Source organism: Apodemus sylvaticus, chromosome 23, assembly GCF_947179515.1.
Source record: "Apodemus sylvaticus chromosome 23, mApoSyl1.1, whole genome shotgun sequence".
NCBI lineage: Eukaryota > Metazoa > Chordata > Mammalia > Rodentia > Muridae > Apodemus > Apodemus sylvaticus.
Window position 1 is genome coordinate 26,610,843 of NC_067494.1, and position 19,237 is coordinate 26,630,079.

General features: G+C 40.3%; 1 protein-coding gene across 5 annotated transcripts in view; it reads left to right on the top strand.

Moving 5' to 3' along the window:
* Utrn (utrophin) overlaps positions 1 to 19,237 on the top strand; it is a 508,244-nt gene that overhangs the window by 212,665 nt on the left and 276,342 nt on the right. For all 5 annotated transcript variants that reach the window (XM_052169847.1, XM_052169848.1, XM_052169850.1 and 2 more), the window contains 7 exons: positions 24 to 199; positions 3,771 to 3,906; positions 5,921 to 6,070; positions 8,692 to 8,767; positions 12,263 to 12,468; positions 14,775 to 14,892; positions 18,888 to 19,093. In XM_052169847.1, coding sequence (XP_052025807.1) covers positions 24 to 199; positions 3,771 to 3,906; positions 5,921 to 6,070; positions 8,692 to 8,767; positions 12,263 to 12,468; positions 14,775 to 14,892; positions 18,888 to 19,093 — 1,068 coding nt within the window. The remainder of the gene's footprint in view (positions 1 to 23; positions 200 to 3,770; positions 3,907 to 5,920; positions 6,071 to 8,691; positions 8,768 to 12,262; positions 12,469 to 14,774; positions 14,893 to 18,887; positions 19,094 to 19,237) is intronic.

Here is a 19,237-nt window from a genome sequence, read left to right on the forward strand (position 1 = left end):
TCATAATGTGTTGTCTGTCACAGGAATTGGAAGAGGGCCTCGGCAGCCACCAGCCCAGCCTGATCCATGTAAACCAAAAGGGAGAGGACATTGTGCAACGACTCCGCCCCTCAGATGCAAGCTTCCTTAAGGAAAAGCTGGCAGGCTTAAACCAGCGCTGGAGCGCTCTTGTAGCTGGGGTGAAGGATCTGCAGCCCAGGTGATGATTCAGTTCTGAATGTTTGAGCAGAGCTATGAAGATTTCATGTTAAATGCATAGAAGCTGATCTAATGCTGTGATATAAATATTAGCGACATTTAAGACTTCCACTGTCCATGTTACTTATGACAGTTTTTAGACTGTCTTGTAAAGCCTACTTTTCTGTTCAGATTTCCTATGTATAAAATTTTTCTTTGAGGCCAGGGTGATGACCCACCCTGCAAGCCTGGAGACCCTTGCCTAGATCTCAGGCACCCATGTGAAATGGTCCCTGTTACAAAGAGAGGTTTCTTTGATGAGGGATCAGAATTATACTTATCTGGGGGAAGAAGTTAAATATTTAGATTGTACTGATGCATTGTGTTGATTTAGTTAAGTGGCAGTTGTAAATGCACTCCCAAGTTCCACGACTTCAACCTTGCGTAGCTGGCTAAGTTTCCAGTACCAGGCACGGTTTCCATTTTTCTGAATGGGCCTTACATCCAATTAGAGAGCTATAAGTTGCACAAAGGTATTGTCCCACTCTTGCACCCACGGGGTTAATGCGTCGGGCTGGCCACCCACCACAACACTTATGATCACTGTTTCCCTTCTACAAAAGAAAGCTACAATGTCAGACAGTTGCTTAAGGGTTAAATAAGACGGTATTTGAAAAAATGCACATGTCTTAACTTTTTGTGGCAAACATTTAAAATATCCATTTCTTATGCTTTCTCTTGAACTTATTCTCCCAGCGTGTTATCGCTGCGTATCGCTAATGGTCAGTTGATTTAATGAGTTTTATCAAATGTCACTAAGAACTCAGATTGAAAAGATGAAATGGAAAGAAAAAAAGCGAGAGCAAGACAAACAGCCACATGGAAATGTTGACACAGAGGCAGGAAAGACGCGCCGTGGTATTTGGTACTGATGAAGAGAGGCGCTGAATCTGGGTTTCCAGGCATTGATAGCAATCTTCCGTACATTCTTTCTAGGGTGAGCCTTTTTGGCAGCTAGCTTTTTGCAGCAATAATGCATGATCAAGATGATTAGCTTATAAAGAGAGAACAGTTCTTTTGGGTCTCAGTTGTACGGGCGTCAGTCTGTGAGTGTTTAAGCCCCACAGCTTTGACCTTGCTCTGTGACATTGTGGTTGGCGTCCCTGGTAGAGCAGATGGCTTGCTTCATGGCCAGGAAGCAGGACAGGGAAAAGGTGACAGGCTCCTGTGTCAGAATTCTCCTTCAAGGTCTCAGGCCCCAGGTGCTGAAGACTCCCATCAGGTTTTATAAAATTACCACCACTGCCCAGCAGTCTCATGGGCCTGTGGGGGACTTCAGACGAAACTGGTAACCTTCTTGAGAGAAGATGTAGAACTGGGCTTTGTGAGTACCACACCCATGACTGTGAGAGAGATGGGCAGATGAGGAAGACCACACCCATGGCTGTGTGAGAGATGGGCTGATGAGGAGACAGGAGAAGATGATTTGATGTCACAAGGGGAGGTGCTTCGAACTTATGAGCCATGCTCATGGATTTCCATAGATCATCCTGTCTTGCAGTAATCAGATTATTGCTATAGTAATTCATTAGTATTAATAATATTAATTTTACTATTACTAACATTATCAATCAATTAATATACTCACATAATATATAATAAATACTACATATTTGATAATAAAATAGCAATCAGTTAATAATATCAATAATAAAATTATAAATTTATATAGTAATATAATAATAAATGGACAGTTAGGTTTTCTTTAAAAAAAAGAAAAAAAACAAACAAACCTGCTGCCGGCTGCATAGACGCCCCTTGATTTTCAAGTGGGTTTCTGTAGAGCGTGGTAGCCATTTTTCTCCAACCTACAAGATGACCTCAACACACACTTTACTCAAGCCTTTGGAAGTGGATGGAGTAATGAGTTTCTTTTTAGCTTCTTGTATTTTCACTCAAACAATATTGGTTTTCAGAAATTCATAGTGAACTGCACTTCTGTTCTCTAACCTATTTGTATTGGGGCCACTTTGGAACCCCAAGAGGTTCAGGGTCATTGAGAACTACCAAACTGCTTCGCTCGTTTTTTGTATTGAGTACCTGCAGGTAAATATTTGCACATTTCCAGTTTATGGTGTCGGTCTTTAGTAAGCAATTCTCATCTAGCATTTGGCCAGGAATTTAGAATTTGTTTCTACTCTTAGTAATAACAAAGTGCCCATTATAGTTAGCTGGTTTGCAGATGAAATTACTTGGTGATTAAATTAGTTTCTTTTATAGTTCTAGTTTTAGAGCATGAAAGTAGTCATGAGTATGAAACGCTGGCAATTTAATTTTCAATATTTCTGAAACAAAAGAACTACACAAGTATTTTGGGGTGTTTCTAAAGCCGTTAGATTATTTTTTCTTACATTTTAATATAATTTCTACCACCATCATCATTGCTTCATTTTGTTTTTAATCTCGAAGTGCATTTTCTTTTCTTTTTCTTCTTCTTTTATAAGTAAGTTATATTTTAAGCAATTTTCATTAGGTTTAACAAGTTAAGTATTATACCTTTCCATTATGACTGCTAGTATTAATATAAACATTAACCTATAATATATAGCGTATTAATATATATTGCATGCGTATTTTGTTGTATGTATCATATTATTTTATGCTTTTTATGGTTAAAGTATAGGAGGTGTCCTGAGAGCATGAATTCCCATTAGGGATGGCACAGTGTAATTTATTAAAGTGTCCCACTTGGTTTTCAATCAGCGTCTGGTTGCAGTAGCTGAGAAGTAACGATTCCACTAAGCTCTCAACAGCTTTCAAACTCTTTTCTTTTCTTTTTTTTTGATCTACAATCTTACTTGTCATCTGTGTTCTGATCATTCTTCAACATCTGCCAGATGGCTGGTATCCCCAGGTGTTACTCTTACACCATGAAAAAGATCTAACTGCAGAAGTCCACTGTCATGGTCATCTCTTGGTCCATGTGCATCGTTGCGACATTGGCTAGATCTTTTCTTCATCTCCTTTAAGTAATATGACATCCTATGCATATATTATACTTATTTTAATGAACTAATTAAGCACATATATCTAATATTTGTAGACTATTTCAACTCTCAGTACATCCCTCATATTTTTACTGTCATATGGGTAGAATGGATAAATATTGCTACCTTGTGAATAAAATAAAAACCGATGTCTTTCTGTCTCCATGAAGAACTGGGATGATTATTTATTTTTCTTATTTTACACAGGGGCATGTTCACTTTTTCTTAACTAATACTGTATTATACAGCAATAGCTAGCTTAAACACTTTCATATGAACTTGCCATTTAATTTTTATGATGAGAAGATAAGACTTTTCAGTGTATCTAAATTTAATTAAGGAAAATTTCCCTTTAGTCTCATATGTAATTTTTAATATGGTAGTCTGTATACATGAGTGTTAATGTTAATTTAAAAATACATATTTAATATAATTATTAGAAATTATTTCTACTGGGGCTATGGGGATCAAGTATTTCAAAACAAATATATTCTGTTTTGCTTACTCAGTAATTTCTGTCAATTATTCCATACTGTGCTCTTTTAGACTGAAAGGAGAAAGCAGGCAGGTGTTGGGGTACAGGAGACGGCTAGATGAGGTCATCTGCTGGTTATCGAAAGTGGAAGGCGCTGTGCAGAAGAGATCAGCCCCTGACCTGGAAGAAGATCCACGGGAATTAACAGTAAGGCGTTTGTAGATTTCCAGAACCTTCTAATGCAGGATCAATACACTTGGGGAATAAGATAGTTTTGACTGAAATTGAGAGGGAAGTACAACTTTGTCCTTTATGAAAAGTATGGTAAATTTGAAAGGGTTTTTTTTTTCTCATTATTATTATTATTATTATTATTTTACTATTTTGGTCATGCAAATATCAAACAAAAGATTAGTAACTCTCATGTTTTATTAAAAGATGTAGACTCTCTTAAAGTTACTTAGAATACAATATAGCTGTGAAGTATAGTTTCTGCCTTTATATTTGGAAGATAATTGCTGATTATTATTTATCATGGTGACTTTTACAAGAAAATCCTGGGTGTTGTGAAGTTACCTCAGTGCAGCTTGAAGTAGACTCAAGAGTTACAGTTTAGCAATCAGAGGTTTTTGTTGTTGATTTGTAGCCTACAGGAACTTATAATTAGTTGTGTATCTGCACACATTCACATACATGTGTACTCAGACACACAATCTATAAAAACTATGTAAAGATATATAACGATCTAAATACCAAATCTCTGTCTGTGTCAGTATTGAGATCCATAAGCATTTGGAGTCTCTATTAAGAATCGAGACAGTCATAGTAGAACATTGAACAGAATCTATTTTCTGAAAGAATAACGGAGATAGTAAAGATGCTTCATCAGATAAAACACTCACTGTGGTCATCTGGCAACCTGATTCAGTCCTCCAGCCATTGTTAAAACATCTGGATGTGATGGCGTGCCTCCAGAGTGCCAGCACTTCTGCAGACAGGTGCTAGGTAGACACAGGAGAATTACTCAGATTCACGAGGGCCAGCTAGTCTAGGTACTCAGTACAAGAGAAACCCCACTTAAGTAAAGCGAAAGGAGAGATTTGACTCCCCAGATTTGTCCTCTGACCTCCATACATGTGTGTGTGTGGGGGGGGGGTGTGCACATGTGCATACACAAGCGGAGATGGACACCCACCCCCACCACACACATGCACGCACACACACAAACACACACACTCACATTTAAAATAATAGCATAAAAATTGTATTTGAATGTGGTAAAAATATCTATGCACCTGCATATAAAACTTTGCTCAAAAAGGTTTTTAACTTATTTGAGAAATGGTTTTGCCCTAAAGACATATGGTCAAAGTATCTTGAGAAAGAAACTTTTAGTGATGATGGGAAATATGTGGGAATTGTTCATTAATTTTTTTTCTTGAAGTATGAGGATATTCCTTCTAAATGTAAAGAGTCAAGAATTTTTTTCAAATGTCCTGTTTGTGAAGTATTTGGAAGATTTACTAAGGGTCGGACAGAATGTGAAGATGAAGAAATACGGCAGTGATCAGGATCAACCTTAACATTGTAAATATAGTTTGATCCTGGTGAAGGAGGTGTTGCTCCTAGGGCAATGGCCCAGCAGGTCCGAGCACTGACTGCTTTTTCAGAGGCCCTGAGTTCCGTTCCCAGCACCCATGTCAGACACGCAGCTTGGAACTGCCTGTAACTACAGCTTCAATGAATCTGATGCCTTCTTTAGACTGTGAACTCAAGTGTATATCCCTCCCACTGATAATACACTTGATTAACAATAATAAAAACAAGTGTATGTTTGTGCATGTATAATCAGAAACATGCACATGAGTATATGTTCGTGCCCCATCAGTGAGAGTGTGTTAACAATTTTGGTAAGCTGACTTCCCATTTAAGAAGCCTGAGTCTGGAATTTATAAGAGTATTTTCCTAAGAGAATATATTATATATAGTATACTTTGTAACTCTCCTTTAGAACAGCCTTCTAACCATAGCTGTAATTTATAAGGATATTTCCCCAAGAGAATATATTATATATAGTATACTTTTAACTCTCCCTCAGAACAGCCTTCTGACCATAGGTGTAATTTATAAGGATATTTTCCTAAGAGGATATATTATATATAGTATACTTTGTAACTCTCCCTCAGAACAGCCTTCTAACCGTAGCTGTTTTCTGTTTCAGGATTTAGCCCAAGAGATGGAAGTTCAAGCCGAAAACCTTAAGTGGCTGAACAGAGCAGAACTGGAAATGCTTTCAGACAAAAACCTGAGTTTTCGCGAAAGAGATAAACTTTCGGAAAGTTTAAGGAATGTAAACACAGCGTGGACCAAGGTGTGCATGTGGGAATCTTATAATGTGTTCTTCATGTCTATTGGCTTTTAGAATTATACTTGCTTTGTGGTGTGAGATCTTCTCTCAAGAAGAAGAGAGTAAGACGAGAGAGGAGGAAGGCAAGCTGTGTAAAGGAAGTGGTATTATGCTTTATCTAACAATCTGTGTGTGCTTTCTAGATCCCGCCTCTGTGACTATGAATTGCTGTCTGGGTGATCACATGTTATCTGCATCTCTGGACTAAACCTTTATCTGTACTCTACACTTGGAAGTCCAATGTCTCTGCTTTGGGAGCTAATAGATATCTCAACACTTACAAAATTGAACTCCTGATTTCTACCTTTTCTTTGGGCATTAATGACTATCTCATTCCTCAGTTAATGGCAAATATGTCTCTATTACTGCCTAAATCGGAAATCCTGAATCATTAAAATGGCGCATAAATTATACATGTGAATTATAACTCACTAAAGAGACATTTCTTCCCTTTCTTACACACCCAAATACCCATATCCAGACACATAACACCCCCGCCCCATCCCAATTCTTTGAAGTCATGGTCATTGGCTTTTTCCATGTACTTGAAGGATAGGTGGACAGGTACATGTGATAAGGCAGACGAGGGCAAATTTTTGATGTGTGGATATTGGTTTTCCATGAATGTTTCTGCAGTCATTTCAGTTTTCTTCATGTCAGAGAAATAATAGCATAAATTGGACTTCATTTCGCTTCTTTGTATTGCTTGTCCCAAGCCACAGTCATCTCTGGGAAAGCCCTCCTCCCCGGCGTCTTCTGCCACCCGTTCTCATTGTCACAGCACAGCAGCCAAAGCTTTGTTAAGATGTACGTGAGATCCAGTAACTCTCTGAACAATGTCTACTAATGATTTTCCGTCTTACTGAGAGTAAAAGCCAATTGTCTTTCCTGTGATTTATAAGGCCTCTCACAGTCTGCCCTGCTGCTCTCTCTGAGTTTATCTGATGCTCTCTCTTCTGCTCCCCACGCTGGACATATTGGCTCCCGTGTAACTTGCCAAATCCATTTTTGTTCATCCAGAGCGTATATTTTTATGGAACGTAGAGGGTTTGGGTTGGTATTATAGATGAAAGGGTATTGTGGTCAGTTGGGGAGCGCCATGGTAGACAACATTGAAACTTCTATTCTTGCAGGAATTAAATTAACATAGATTTTAGTATTATCCACTTTGGGTAATTATGACATCTAAGACAAAGTTTTTTTGTGTGAGGAATCTTACCCATGTTAGGAACTGCTACTCTGGAATATTTCATTCATTTAATTCTTTTATATACTTATCATATTTCACTACATCCCTGGTTTATGCAAAGCACCATTTTAAGAATGAAGAATATAGGAAAAATGATATTTCTTATCACCCGGTGGGCTTGACATGGCTAAGACAAAGAGACCAGCAATTAAAAATTGGAAGCTAGGAACATTCAGGGGACACTTAGCATACTTTAGAGTAATCAAGGAAGGCCTGTGGGGGAAGATCTTGTGTAGCCTAAGTTATAAAAGGAGGTACTGCTTAGGTGAGGGGTGAAGGAACAGGCTTTGTACAGGGGAAAGACAGCAAGTGGAAGACTCTAGAGGACACACAATGAGTGAAGTGCATCTGTGTTCTACAATAGACTTATACATAGAACAGTCACCCGAGAGATGCCTTCAGAGACCAGATCCTGGTGCATTGACCAGGTGTGCCACTCTATGGAATCTGGGCTCCATTGAGAAGAATTCACTACTTTGAGGGAAATGGACAGCTATTGTTTATTTATAGACAGATTTGTGTTAGAAAGACCCCATAGCTATACTGCAGGGAAGGATGGGTCAGTGTATGAAAAAATCATGTAGAGTTTTCGAGAGAAGCTTACAAAAAGCCGTTTCCGGGAAGATAGAAATCACGAATTGAGGTTTGGATGTGTCTGAATATCTATGTGACAGAAAGCTGAGTGGAAGATATATTTTGGGGGGGTTCTTTCGCCTCTGAAAACTCCACATAGGAAACAAAGAGTTTAAAAAGGTCAAAGGTTTATCCTGCCCAGCAATGGCATCTGATGGATGGTGAAGGAAACTTAGAGAGGCAGGAAGAAGGTCAGATTCACTGGGTATTTGCAGGATTTGAGTTGAGCCGGGCAGTGGTGGCACACGCCTTTAATCCCAGCACTCTGTGAGGCTGAGGCAGGTGGATTTCTGAGTTCGAGGCCAGCCTGGTCTACAGAGTGAGTTCCAGGACAGCCAGGGCTATACAGAGAAACCCTGTCTCAAAAAAACAAAATCAATCAGTCAATCAATCATTCAATTAATCAATCAATCAATAAATAAATAAATAAATATTAAAATTAAAAAAAGAAAGGATTTGACTTGAGAGGGGAATGGGCAGCTTCCATGGTGGAAATGGGTCACACATGAGGACCGACTGGCATTCTTGTCTCAACGTCAGGGGAGGGAAGGTGTCCGTAACGGTACAGTGGGTAGCGAAGGGGAAGAGGCAAGCCATGGTGGGAACTGAAAGGAAACTGACTGAGCTGCCGTTTAGAAGAGTGGCTGTCTTTTGAAGATACAGTCATCTATATTTTCTCTGTGTGTTTGGCTCGATACTACAGGTATGCAGAGAAGTACCTAGCCTACTGAAGACACGCCCCCCAGACCCCTGCCCTGCCCCACAGACGAGGATTGCTGGTAAGGAAGCAGTTATTTTTATCAGCACAGAGCATCCTATTAGAAGAACTTAGTGAAAACTATCACCCAATTGCTGCTCGTGATCTGAATTCAGACCGTTTGGATGCTTAGCATGGGGAAAGATTTGTGGTTCTCCGGGTCGGAGATGTACCTGGGTGGCCATGTGTCCTGCTGAAGGGAGGAGGGGGCTCAGTGGGAAATACTAAGTGAATGTAATGGAGAGATGAACCTTTTCAAGTCATCGGGTCTAACCTGCTATGACAACACGTGTTTAGTGTGTATAATTTGGTCCTGATCATGGGAGTTAGATCATCTCCCAGGAAACCATGCACTAGTGAATATTATCCCCTTAGTTATGGAGAGCATTGTCTGTGTTCTATTCCTGTCTATTTCCTCCGGTTTCTGTCACAAGTAGATCATATACTGTCACCATGGTCTTGCTCACTCTCCTACCCACCATGCAGTGACTAACCCCAGCTACCCACTTCTCTTTGCCAGCCGAGGCTGGAGGCTGGGACTTTCTCACTGTTCAGTGCCCCCTCCCCCCATCTCTCTCTCCTTTCCTTCATCTCTGCCTCCTACCCACAGCCTCCTACCTGGAGTCACCTTGTCTATTTCTACCTCCTCCTCTCTTCTTCATTATCTTCTTTTTCTTCAGAAAGAATGTATATTTCCTTCTTGATCTTGCAGAGTTGCTTATGATCCAGTATGTTCTGTATTACTTTTCTTAGAACCTTGTCTTTGGAAATCCCTGTGACCTGACTGGTTTCCTTGATTATATCTAGAACAATTGAATTGACATTTGTACCTCTCTCTCTCTCTCTCTCTCTCTCTCTCTCTCTCTCTCTCTCTCTCTCTCCCCTCCCTTCTTCCCTCCCTCCCTCCCTCCCTTTCTCCCCCCTCTCTGTCATCTATGTATGGATGTCTATCTATCTATCTATCTATCTATCTATCTATCTATCTATCTATCTATCTATCTATCTATCTTATCTGTCTGTCTGCCTGTCTTTGTATCTGTCTATGTATATATGTATGTTTGTATGTATGTATGTCTATGTATACATGTATGTATCTATATCATCTATATGTATGTGTATATGTGTGTATGTATGTATATATGTATGTATACATGTATGTATCTGTCTGTCTATCTCGCTTCAATTCCATGACCATGAAGAAATGGCTTGCTTCACTAAATACAGATGCACAGGTTTATCTTTTTAAAACTATTATGACAAAGGAGTAGGGAAAGAGTACATGCATCCTCAGATTATAAAAGACCAACAGCAAAACTGCTTTACGTTAGGTTTGCGGTTTGTTTTCCTGAAGACAACCATCCTTACAGATGTGAGACCTGAGGCCAATTTCAGTGCACTTTCCTTCTACACAATGTTTTAGTTTTTGTTTTAATCCAAACACAAAATGTAAAAATTTAAACTAATAATTTAAATGTAAAAGATTATGAAATTATGTGTTTGTCTGTGTTTGCACATGAGTGTTGGTACCTGAAGAGGCCAGACCCACTGGAGCTGGGGTAGTAGCCATTGTGAACTATCCCACATAGATGTTGGGAACTGAATTTAGGTCCATAGCAAGAACAATATGTGCTTTTAACTGCTGAGCCATCTCTCTAGCCCCTACACAGCATTTTAGTTTAGTGTTTTTCTTCTTTTAAAATCATATTTAAAGTAAAATGATCTAGTTTTAAAATAAACAACTCAAGGACATTGAGTTCATTGACAGTGGTGCAAGCTTCACCTCTGTGTGACTCCAAAATAATTCCATTCTGCAGTTAGAGAAAGAAAAGTATTTGTCAAATCTTTGGAGAAGACAAGAATTTATTTTAAAACCTTTGGGAGAGCATGTGAGAGCCTTCTCCCCGATGTGAAGGAGAGGACGGATTCCTCTGACAAAAGGAGTAAATAAAATCAAATAAATCAAACAAATAATTAAAAATTAAATAAAAAAGCCAGGCGTTGGTGGGGCACACCTGTAATCCCAGCACTCTGGGAGGCAGAGGCAGGCGGATTTCTGAGTTCGAGGCCAGCCTGGTCTACAGAGTGAGTTCCAGGACAGCCAGGGCTGCACAGAGAAACCTTGTCTCGAAAAAACAAATCCAAAAAAAAAAAAAAATTAAAATGAAGAATAAATTAAATAATAAGAGCAATAATAAATAAATGAAGTAATAATAATAAAGTAAAACAATAACATAAACATAATAAATTAAGCAAAAGCCTATGAGGATAACCCTCTCAGAAAGATGAATGATTTGGTTTCCTCAAGTTCGTTAAGACATAAGTAATTACAAAGTCAAAGGACTTAGGGAGGAGGAGAAAGAGGAAGGGGGCACGCACACATTGCAAAAAGAAAAAAAAATAGAAGAAAGCAAATAGCCCAGATAGTAGGAGGCAAGGGGTCATCTTTTCGTCCAAATTGATAAGGAAACAAAAAAAAACAAACTAAAAATCACAGATACTAAATCTACCACATGTGGTTCAAAAGCACGAAAACACCATTATTAGTAATAAATCCGTTACAATAATGGAAGCAGGTATATACTGAGATGTATATCTCCAGGGAGATGGAGCCCTGTTGATGGAGATGCAGATGTTCAGTTAGTTGTTGGATATGTAAATTCCATTTGGCAAGGAGATTAAATACTTGAATTTAAAAATGTTGTCCAATCCAGTGATTTTCTGCTAAACTGGAGATTGCAAATATGAAAAATGCTATACACAAAAAAGATTTTCCCTTTAAGCTCTTTGGTAAAGAATGGATTTCAAGAGAATTCTACACGTACTCAATGTGTGGCTGAAGGAAAGGGTGTTATAAAAGTCTGACTATTTGTAATTTCTTATATAGATTTTCACATTATGGTTAGCTAAGAATGAGATATGCAGTCCAGGTGTGGTAGTGTGGGCTTTTAATCCTATAACTCAGGAGGCAGAGAGAGGTGGATCTCTATGAGTTTGAGGTCAGCCCAGCCTACATAGGGAATTCTAGGCCAGTTAGGGCTATACTTTGAGACCCTGAGTCCCAGAGAATGTGTGAAGGAGACAGAGGCAAAGAGACAGGAGATAAAATAAAATGTGAGTATGCTGTAAAGTTAAATGAAAAGAAAGAAACATTAGGAATAAATTTGCTTTATAATTATGGTATCCTGACTCAAGGAAATAATGCTTCTAATTTTATCATTTTGTGTGTGTGTGTGGGGGGGGTGGTGTGTGCATGCTTTGTTTGCTGTTTTATTTCTTTTGTGTTAATGTTGATCGAATGTGCATTATTGATTGCATGGAATTTTGAGAGGGCCGTGTCGTATTGGGTCTGTGGCTATTAAACACATGTGGTTATTTCAATCCATGCTATTTCAACATAGGAATAATTTCCTAGAGAAATGGAATTTCACTTAAATACACATATGCACATGCCCTTACTACATATCTTAGTCATTGCATCCTGTTGATTATTTTCGATTTGCTACATTTCTTATTTCAGCTCATCCCAACGTCCAAAAGGTGGTGCTAGTAGCATCTGCATCGGACGCTCCTCTGCGTGGCCCGGAGATCGCAGTTCCTGCTGATTTGGATAAAACCATCACAGAACTGGCTGACTGGCTGGTATTGATCGACCAAATGCTGAAGTCCAACATTGTCACTGTGGGGGACGTGAAAGAAATCAATAAGACAGTTTCCCGGATGAAAGTAGGTGCAGACTGAAAAGGCTTGCCGGGGCAGTGCCCTCCCCTCGGGTCTCCATTGTTTATCCTAAATATAGAGAATATTTGCGTTACAATATTCCTTATCTTCCAGACAGACATTCAGGGGTAGCTCTGGAAGAGTCAAGCTTTTCTTCTGTTAGTGCAGGTTGATCAAATAGAACTGAAGGCTCAGTGTAAATCTCTAGCATTGATACCATAAAGCCGGGCACCGCAGAACTGTAAGAAGCTACCTTTCCATTTAATGCTCAATGCAATATAGAATAATTTCTAAGCCTACGTCTCATTTTAAATTCCATAATGAGTTCGTTTCATTTCTGACCTTAGAAATGAATGTCTTCTGATGATATATGTCTTTTGTTCTCTTATGGAATATAGACCACGAAGTAGCAATCTGGAAAATTCTTTTTCCCTACTTAGTATATGCTAAGCTATAGCTTATCTGTTAAAGAGTACTATTGAAAAGAATAGTTTAGATAGAAATATATGATAAAATAATAGCTATTGATAGCATCTACTAAGTGCTTAATGTGTGCTGAACATTTTCTTACTTTCACATGTATTGTCTTACCTATGTCATAGTAATCTGGTATGGTAGGTGCCAATTCGTTCCCATATCACCAAGAATGTTGAGCTTCTAAGCCAGTGGCTCTCAATCTGTAGGTCTTGACCCTTTGGGGTCGCCTAATATCATTGGAAAACAATATATTACAGTTCAAATTACGATAGCTAAATTACAGTTTTGAAGTAGCAACAAAAATAACTTTATGGCTGGGGGGACCGTCAACACAACCCAAGGAACTGTATTAAAGGGTCTCAGCATTAGGAAGGTTGAGAACTGTTGTTTTAAGAGGTCAGGGAGGTGAGCACATCAAGCAGATGGTTTTTCTCTGACCAAATAATTTCTTATAAATGGCCCAGGGGTGTGTCAGCCACATGTTAGAAGAGACAGGCTGACGAGGGGCTGCTTCAGTAGCCATGGGAACCGGAGGTGGGATTATCAGATAGAAAGTGAGTCCCATTCTATCTTAGGGAACAGGAGGCAGGGGCTTGGGGCTTGATAAAAATTTTAGGGTCAACATTTGTGCAAAAAGTATTTTTTTTTTCTTTTGGAAAGGTAACTTAGCTCTTTGAGAAGGGGCGTGCAAAGCTGTGTACAGCCCCGTGGACTTAAGAGTCTGTCCACGGCCTGCCATTTCTTTATAGTTTCTGATTTGTGGCTGGGAACTATTGATAACAATGCTTTGCTTCAGTAGACGATGAGGCTGGCTGGGAGGAGAGAGACGCTTAAATCAGGGAAAAGAGCCCTTCCTGAGGGGCCGAGAAGATGCTTTTTCCAGTGGAGGAAATAGAGGAGGGGCGGGGGAGTTGTGAAACCCAAAGGACCGTTTGAGTGATTTAGTTTTGAGTCTCTCGTGCAGAGGGAAGAAAGTCTGCAGCATTCACAGACGCTCTGGGATCTAGAACTGGAGTAGGAGTCGTCCATTTGGAAATACTTATTCCTGTAGGAGTGTGTGAGGTCTAGAGAAGTGGTTTACCCACAGGGAGCCGGCAGGCCAAATCTTTTGACACACTGTTAGTACCAACTGTGAATTGTGTTTTCTAATCTTTTTTGGTATTTATTGGTTCTCGAATTAGAATAGACTCTTCCTGGAATTCTTAGCCCTCGCTGTATTTATCAGCTAAGACACATAGTCCATGAATAAAGGGTGGTTTATTAAGCTGATTCATTTGCAGTTACTGTAATTATTGCTTTCCTAAAATGCCGTTTTCATCTCTCTACACCAGTGGTTCTCAAACTTCCTCATGCTGGGCCCCTTTAATACAGTTCCATCCACAACATCATTTTTTGTTGCTACTTCGTAACTATGATTTCGCTACTGTTATAAATTGTAAATACATGGAGATGGAGGCTTGCAACATACAGGTTGAGAGCTATCATTCTAGGGGAGCCACATATGTGTTCATGTCTGATATCCAACAGGTACACATGGAGTCAGTAGCAATTATTGCTAATGTTTTCAGAGCATTTATAGTGAGAGTTCCTTGATTTAATCTCTTTGGATGTGATGTAACTGAGCTGGGGGGGCGGGTCATGGAGCAGGCAGAAGTTTTCCCTGGTTATGGAAGACCCGAGATTTGGACCTAAGGCCTCTGACTCCGAATCACTTGCTTTTCCTCCACTACATCCATGATGTTCCGTTGCCCCTCGGAGGAAGAAAACACACCCGATACACAGTTAGGGGCTTGTCTCATGACGCATTAATCCCCTCTGGTGTTGTCTCCGTGCAGATCACAAAGGCTGATTTAGAACAACGCCACCCTCAGCTCGATTGTGTGTTTACGTTGGCCCAGAATTTGAAAAACAAGGCTTCTAGTTCAGATGTGAGAACAGCAATCACAGAAAAATGTAAGTTTTTAAAAAAATGTCCTTTGTATTATTAGCCACTTTTCTTAACACCCGCAAACATGTCTGCAGAGATCATTCTACTAGAAATAAATGTTATTTGGTCATTAGTCCTCTTAGAAGAAAATGCTTTTCTCTCTCTTTTATTTTTTCCTTCAATTTTTTTGACAGCCTCTTCATACTTATATCTCCCTTCTGAACTCTTATACATTTAATTTTTTTCTCTTATGTTAGGATTTTTCTTCTATATATTTTTCCTTCTGAGGCAGGGTTTCTCTGTGTAACAGAGTCATGGCTGTCCTGGAACTTGCTTTGTAGACCAGGTTGGCCCAGAAGTCATAAATATTTACCTGCCCCTGCCTCCTGAGTTCTGGGATTAAGGGCATGCACCACCATGCTTGCCAATATTAGGATATTTTTTTGAGGCATCAGATGGAATAAAACCAGTCAAACTCATAGTCACATAAATCCATGCTGCCATTGTGCCTTGTTCACAGAAACTGGCTGTCACCATCTCTTTTAAGCTTCCGTGAGATACATACGCCATCCATGCTCTGTGGTCGGCTCTTGTGTGGGGACGCCTCAGTTAAAAAGAAAATTAAACAGCCAATAAAAAGAGCGGATAAAGCGCTAACCAACCAGTGTCCCTGTTTGTAGTTAGTGTTGGCGTTGAGGAGCCTATGTCTGTGTCACACACGGAACCAAGTCTGATTCGCAACAAATGGTGTCTGGTGGCTATTATAGCCTTTCCCCTCAGCCCCTTTTCCTTGCAGACCTGACCTGCTTCAGATCCCTGCTCAAAGCTCCTGACATTTCCAGTATTTTTAGTCATACTCTTCCCCCGCCCCCACCCTGAACCCTAGTTTTGGTCTTCTCCTGGGGTGAGATTACTCAGCAGCTAAAGTGTCCCCCCCTCTGTGAATCCTTCCCACCCACGTGCCTTCCCCAGTGGACGGCGTTTTCTATCTTTAGTTCTTGGTACAGCCTGCTTCCCCGTCAAGTCCCTCTAGAGCTCTTAGCTACTTTAATCTCCTTTCCCGTGCACAGACTGTGCCCACTCACCTTTCTGGCCTGTGGTCTTCCCACTAGGCAGACTGTGAGGGACTCAATTAAATATGTGTGAGAATGTAAACGGGGCGAATCAAGTCGAATTTTTCTGGTCGAATTTTTCTGGAGGGAGGGCATTCAGCTATAAGCTTAATAGATGGGTTTGGCTTTCAAAATAAACGGAGCAAAGTGGTTCTTGAAGGAAGCAGTTAGCTGGGGACTGTGAGTGATGGGTGGCACTGACTTATTTCTACTCAAACAGCCACTTTCCTTCCATCTCCCTGATTTTGATAATTGATTGACTGTGGATCTTTTATGATGGAGCACTCTGATATTAGGGAGCACTCTGCAGTCACCTTTCCTCCCCCTCTTGGTGGGACATCTTCTCTGTTCCCAGCACCAAACCATTTCCAGCCCCATTTCATTTTCCCTTCTGATCATCTTATCAGGACTTATTTTAATTAGATTTTTTTTTTCCCTGAGCAAGTGGGTGGCTGGCTGACATCACCATATCAAGCTTAGACAGTGTTGCTGATTGAGCCCAGGATCTTCTGCGTGCTGGGAAAGCACTCGGCCGAGCTACAACCCTAACACTCACTTGGGTGCTAGCTCTCGCTCTGTCTTTCTGCCTCTCTCTGTCTCCCCCCTCCTTCCTTCCCTCCTCCTCTCCTCCCCCTCTCCCCTCCTCCTCCCTCTTCTCTCTCTTCTCTTCTCTTCTCTTCTCTCTCTCTCTCTCTCTCTCTCTCTCTCTCTCTCTCTCTCTCTCTCTCCCCCCCCCTCTCTCTGACAACAGAGTTTCTATCTCCTGAATATCCCCCCCCCACACACACACACACTTATTTCTGTCTCTGGTCTCTGTCTTCTCCTCTTTTTCCTCTCCTCGTCTTTCTCACTCCCCAACTAATTTATCTTCATCATTATTGTGTATGTGCAGAGAGCCCTTACCAGCTCCTGCGGCACTAATTGTAACATGATTATCATTTATAATGAATAGGATAGTTTATTTTTCGTGATAAGCCAATGATATTTGCTGTCACTTGATACTTTAGCTTGTATCTGTGCAAATCATTGAACTTATGAGTAGTAAAATTGGCTAACAGTACTTAGTGAGGATTAGACTACCGTGATGGTTCTGTCTTTTCTTCCCTTCAGTTAAAACTTTCAATAATTTTCTTACATTATTAAAACAATATACCCCCAGAGAATCTCAATGGACATGTCTTAAAAATTATAACTCATTGAACAGTTTAATGGAGTTTATGACATGTAAGTCTCTCAGACTTCCGGAAAGCTCTAAGTCCATAGCTTTGTGATTTACGATGACCACATGTAATCTTAAGAATTTTACCAGAATGTTCCATTGTAACTAAACCACAGTCTTTTCAATTTTCAAAGACTGTACACTTGTGAGTGTTTTGCTTGCTTGTAAGTCTGTATAACATGTAAATATGTGCACCCTGTGACTGCTGGTGTCCATGGAGAACAGATTAGGGCATTGTATCTCCCAGGACTGGAGTAACAGATGGCTGTGTGCTTCCATGTTAGTGTTGGGGCCTGCAGTCTGGGTTCTGCAGGGGCAGCAACTCCAGATTCTCAGCTGCAGTTTTGTCTTGGAGTTAAGCTCTCCTTGGGCTCACTCTTTTGCGCCCTTGAGGTTGTTTAGCATCCAGAGCATCACTGAGCCTTGCGTCTGCCATTCATGGGCTGATATGTGGAACTGTTATTTATTGATATTTCAGCCCACAGCCATGAGCTTTCCTTGTGATAATGGACCGAAGTTTAAATTTCGATAGGTCTCTCTCTTTTTTCAGATCCAGGATTTAAAAATAAGGATAAAAGAAAGGAGAGGGGCCAGTGTTGGGGAGGGAATGGGGAGAAGGTAAGGATCAGAGACAGAGACGGTAGAGAAAGCCGGACTGAGAGAAAGGAGAAGCAGTGGGGGCGGAGTGGTAAAAAGCCAGCATGAGATTTTATGACTGAGAACTCATAGGTATGCAGAACTTGCAGTTTCTTCATTCTCAGTATTTCTGTTGAACATGTAAAATATTGCCTGTCAGAAGGGCCTCACGCTAGACTAGAGCAAATATAAAAAGTGTTCTTTGCCTGAGGGACTGTCATTGTTAGGCAGAAGGAGACTGTGTCTTTTTGTTAAAGTCCTATCCGAGACTGCCATTAGGTGTCATTGTCAAACCAGGTTCTGTGAAATACGGAAACTAGGGAATTGTCTTTATTTTTTAAATATCAATTTAGTAGATATATTTTGTTATTAGATGACTAGTATATTTAACATAAACCATATTCAAGTTTTCCCTGTTCAGGAATAGTTTTAGAAATACACGTGGTGAGGTGACTCAGTCCTGGATGTAAACTTGGGAAACCACAGCAGGGGAGTTGCAAGTTCAAGGCTTGTCTGGGAAACACAGGAAGACTGCCTTACATAAACAAAGCAATTTAGAAGAGCCGTGTATGTAGCTCAATGGTAAAGTGGTTCCTGGGTATGTGAAATGCCCCGGGCTTGAACCCAGCACTGAAGGAAGACAAATTGGTGATCTGGGCATGGCGGAATAGGCTGACAATCTCAGCACTCAGGGAGCTGAGCCAATAGAATCGCAAGTAGGGACCAGCATGGGTTACAAAGCCCTGTCTACATATATCTATATTTATACAGTAGTGTGATGTGTAATATATTTTGTTACACTGTACATAATGTGCAAGCCATATCTCCAACCCCTGTATATATTATATAGCATTGCTAACTATATAAGCTATAATAATACATCATATTATATGTGTATATAATATTGTGGCAGGTGCACATAGAATTCCTTTAAGACATGTTTATCATCTTCCACTCTTTCTGTTTCTACTTCTATTTAGGACATGTTTAGGATCATGTCTTTTCTTCCCTTGGCACTTGCTTTAAAGGGTTTCTTTTTAATCCCACTCCCCAGTGGAAAAGCTGAAGACCCAGTGGGAGAGTACACAGCATGGTGTGGAGCTGCGGCGGCAGCAGCTGGAGGACATGGTTGTGGACAGCCTGCGGTGGGATGATCACAGGGAAGAGACGGAAGAGCTCATGAGAAAGTACGAGGCTCGCCTCTACATGCTGCAGCAGGCGCGCCGGGACCCACTCAGCAAACAAGTTTCTGATAACCAAGTAAGGAGCGCTGGCTAGATTTTGGTGCAGTCATTTGGTAGACTGACTCGTTTTATATTGTTAGCCTTAATTAGGGGCTCTCACTGTTTTCCAAGTTCTTAGACATACATGTTGAAATTTATGGGGATTTAATCACAGGGTTTT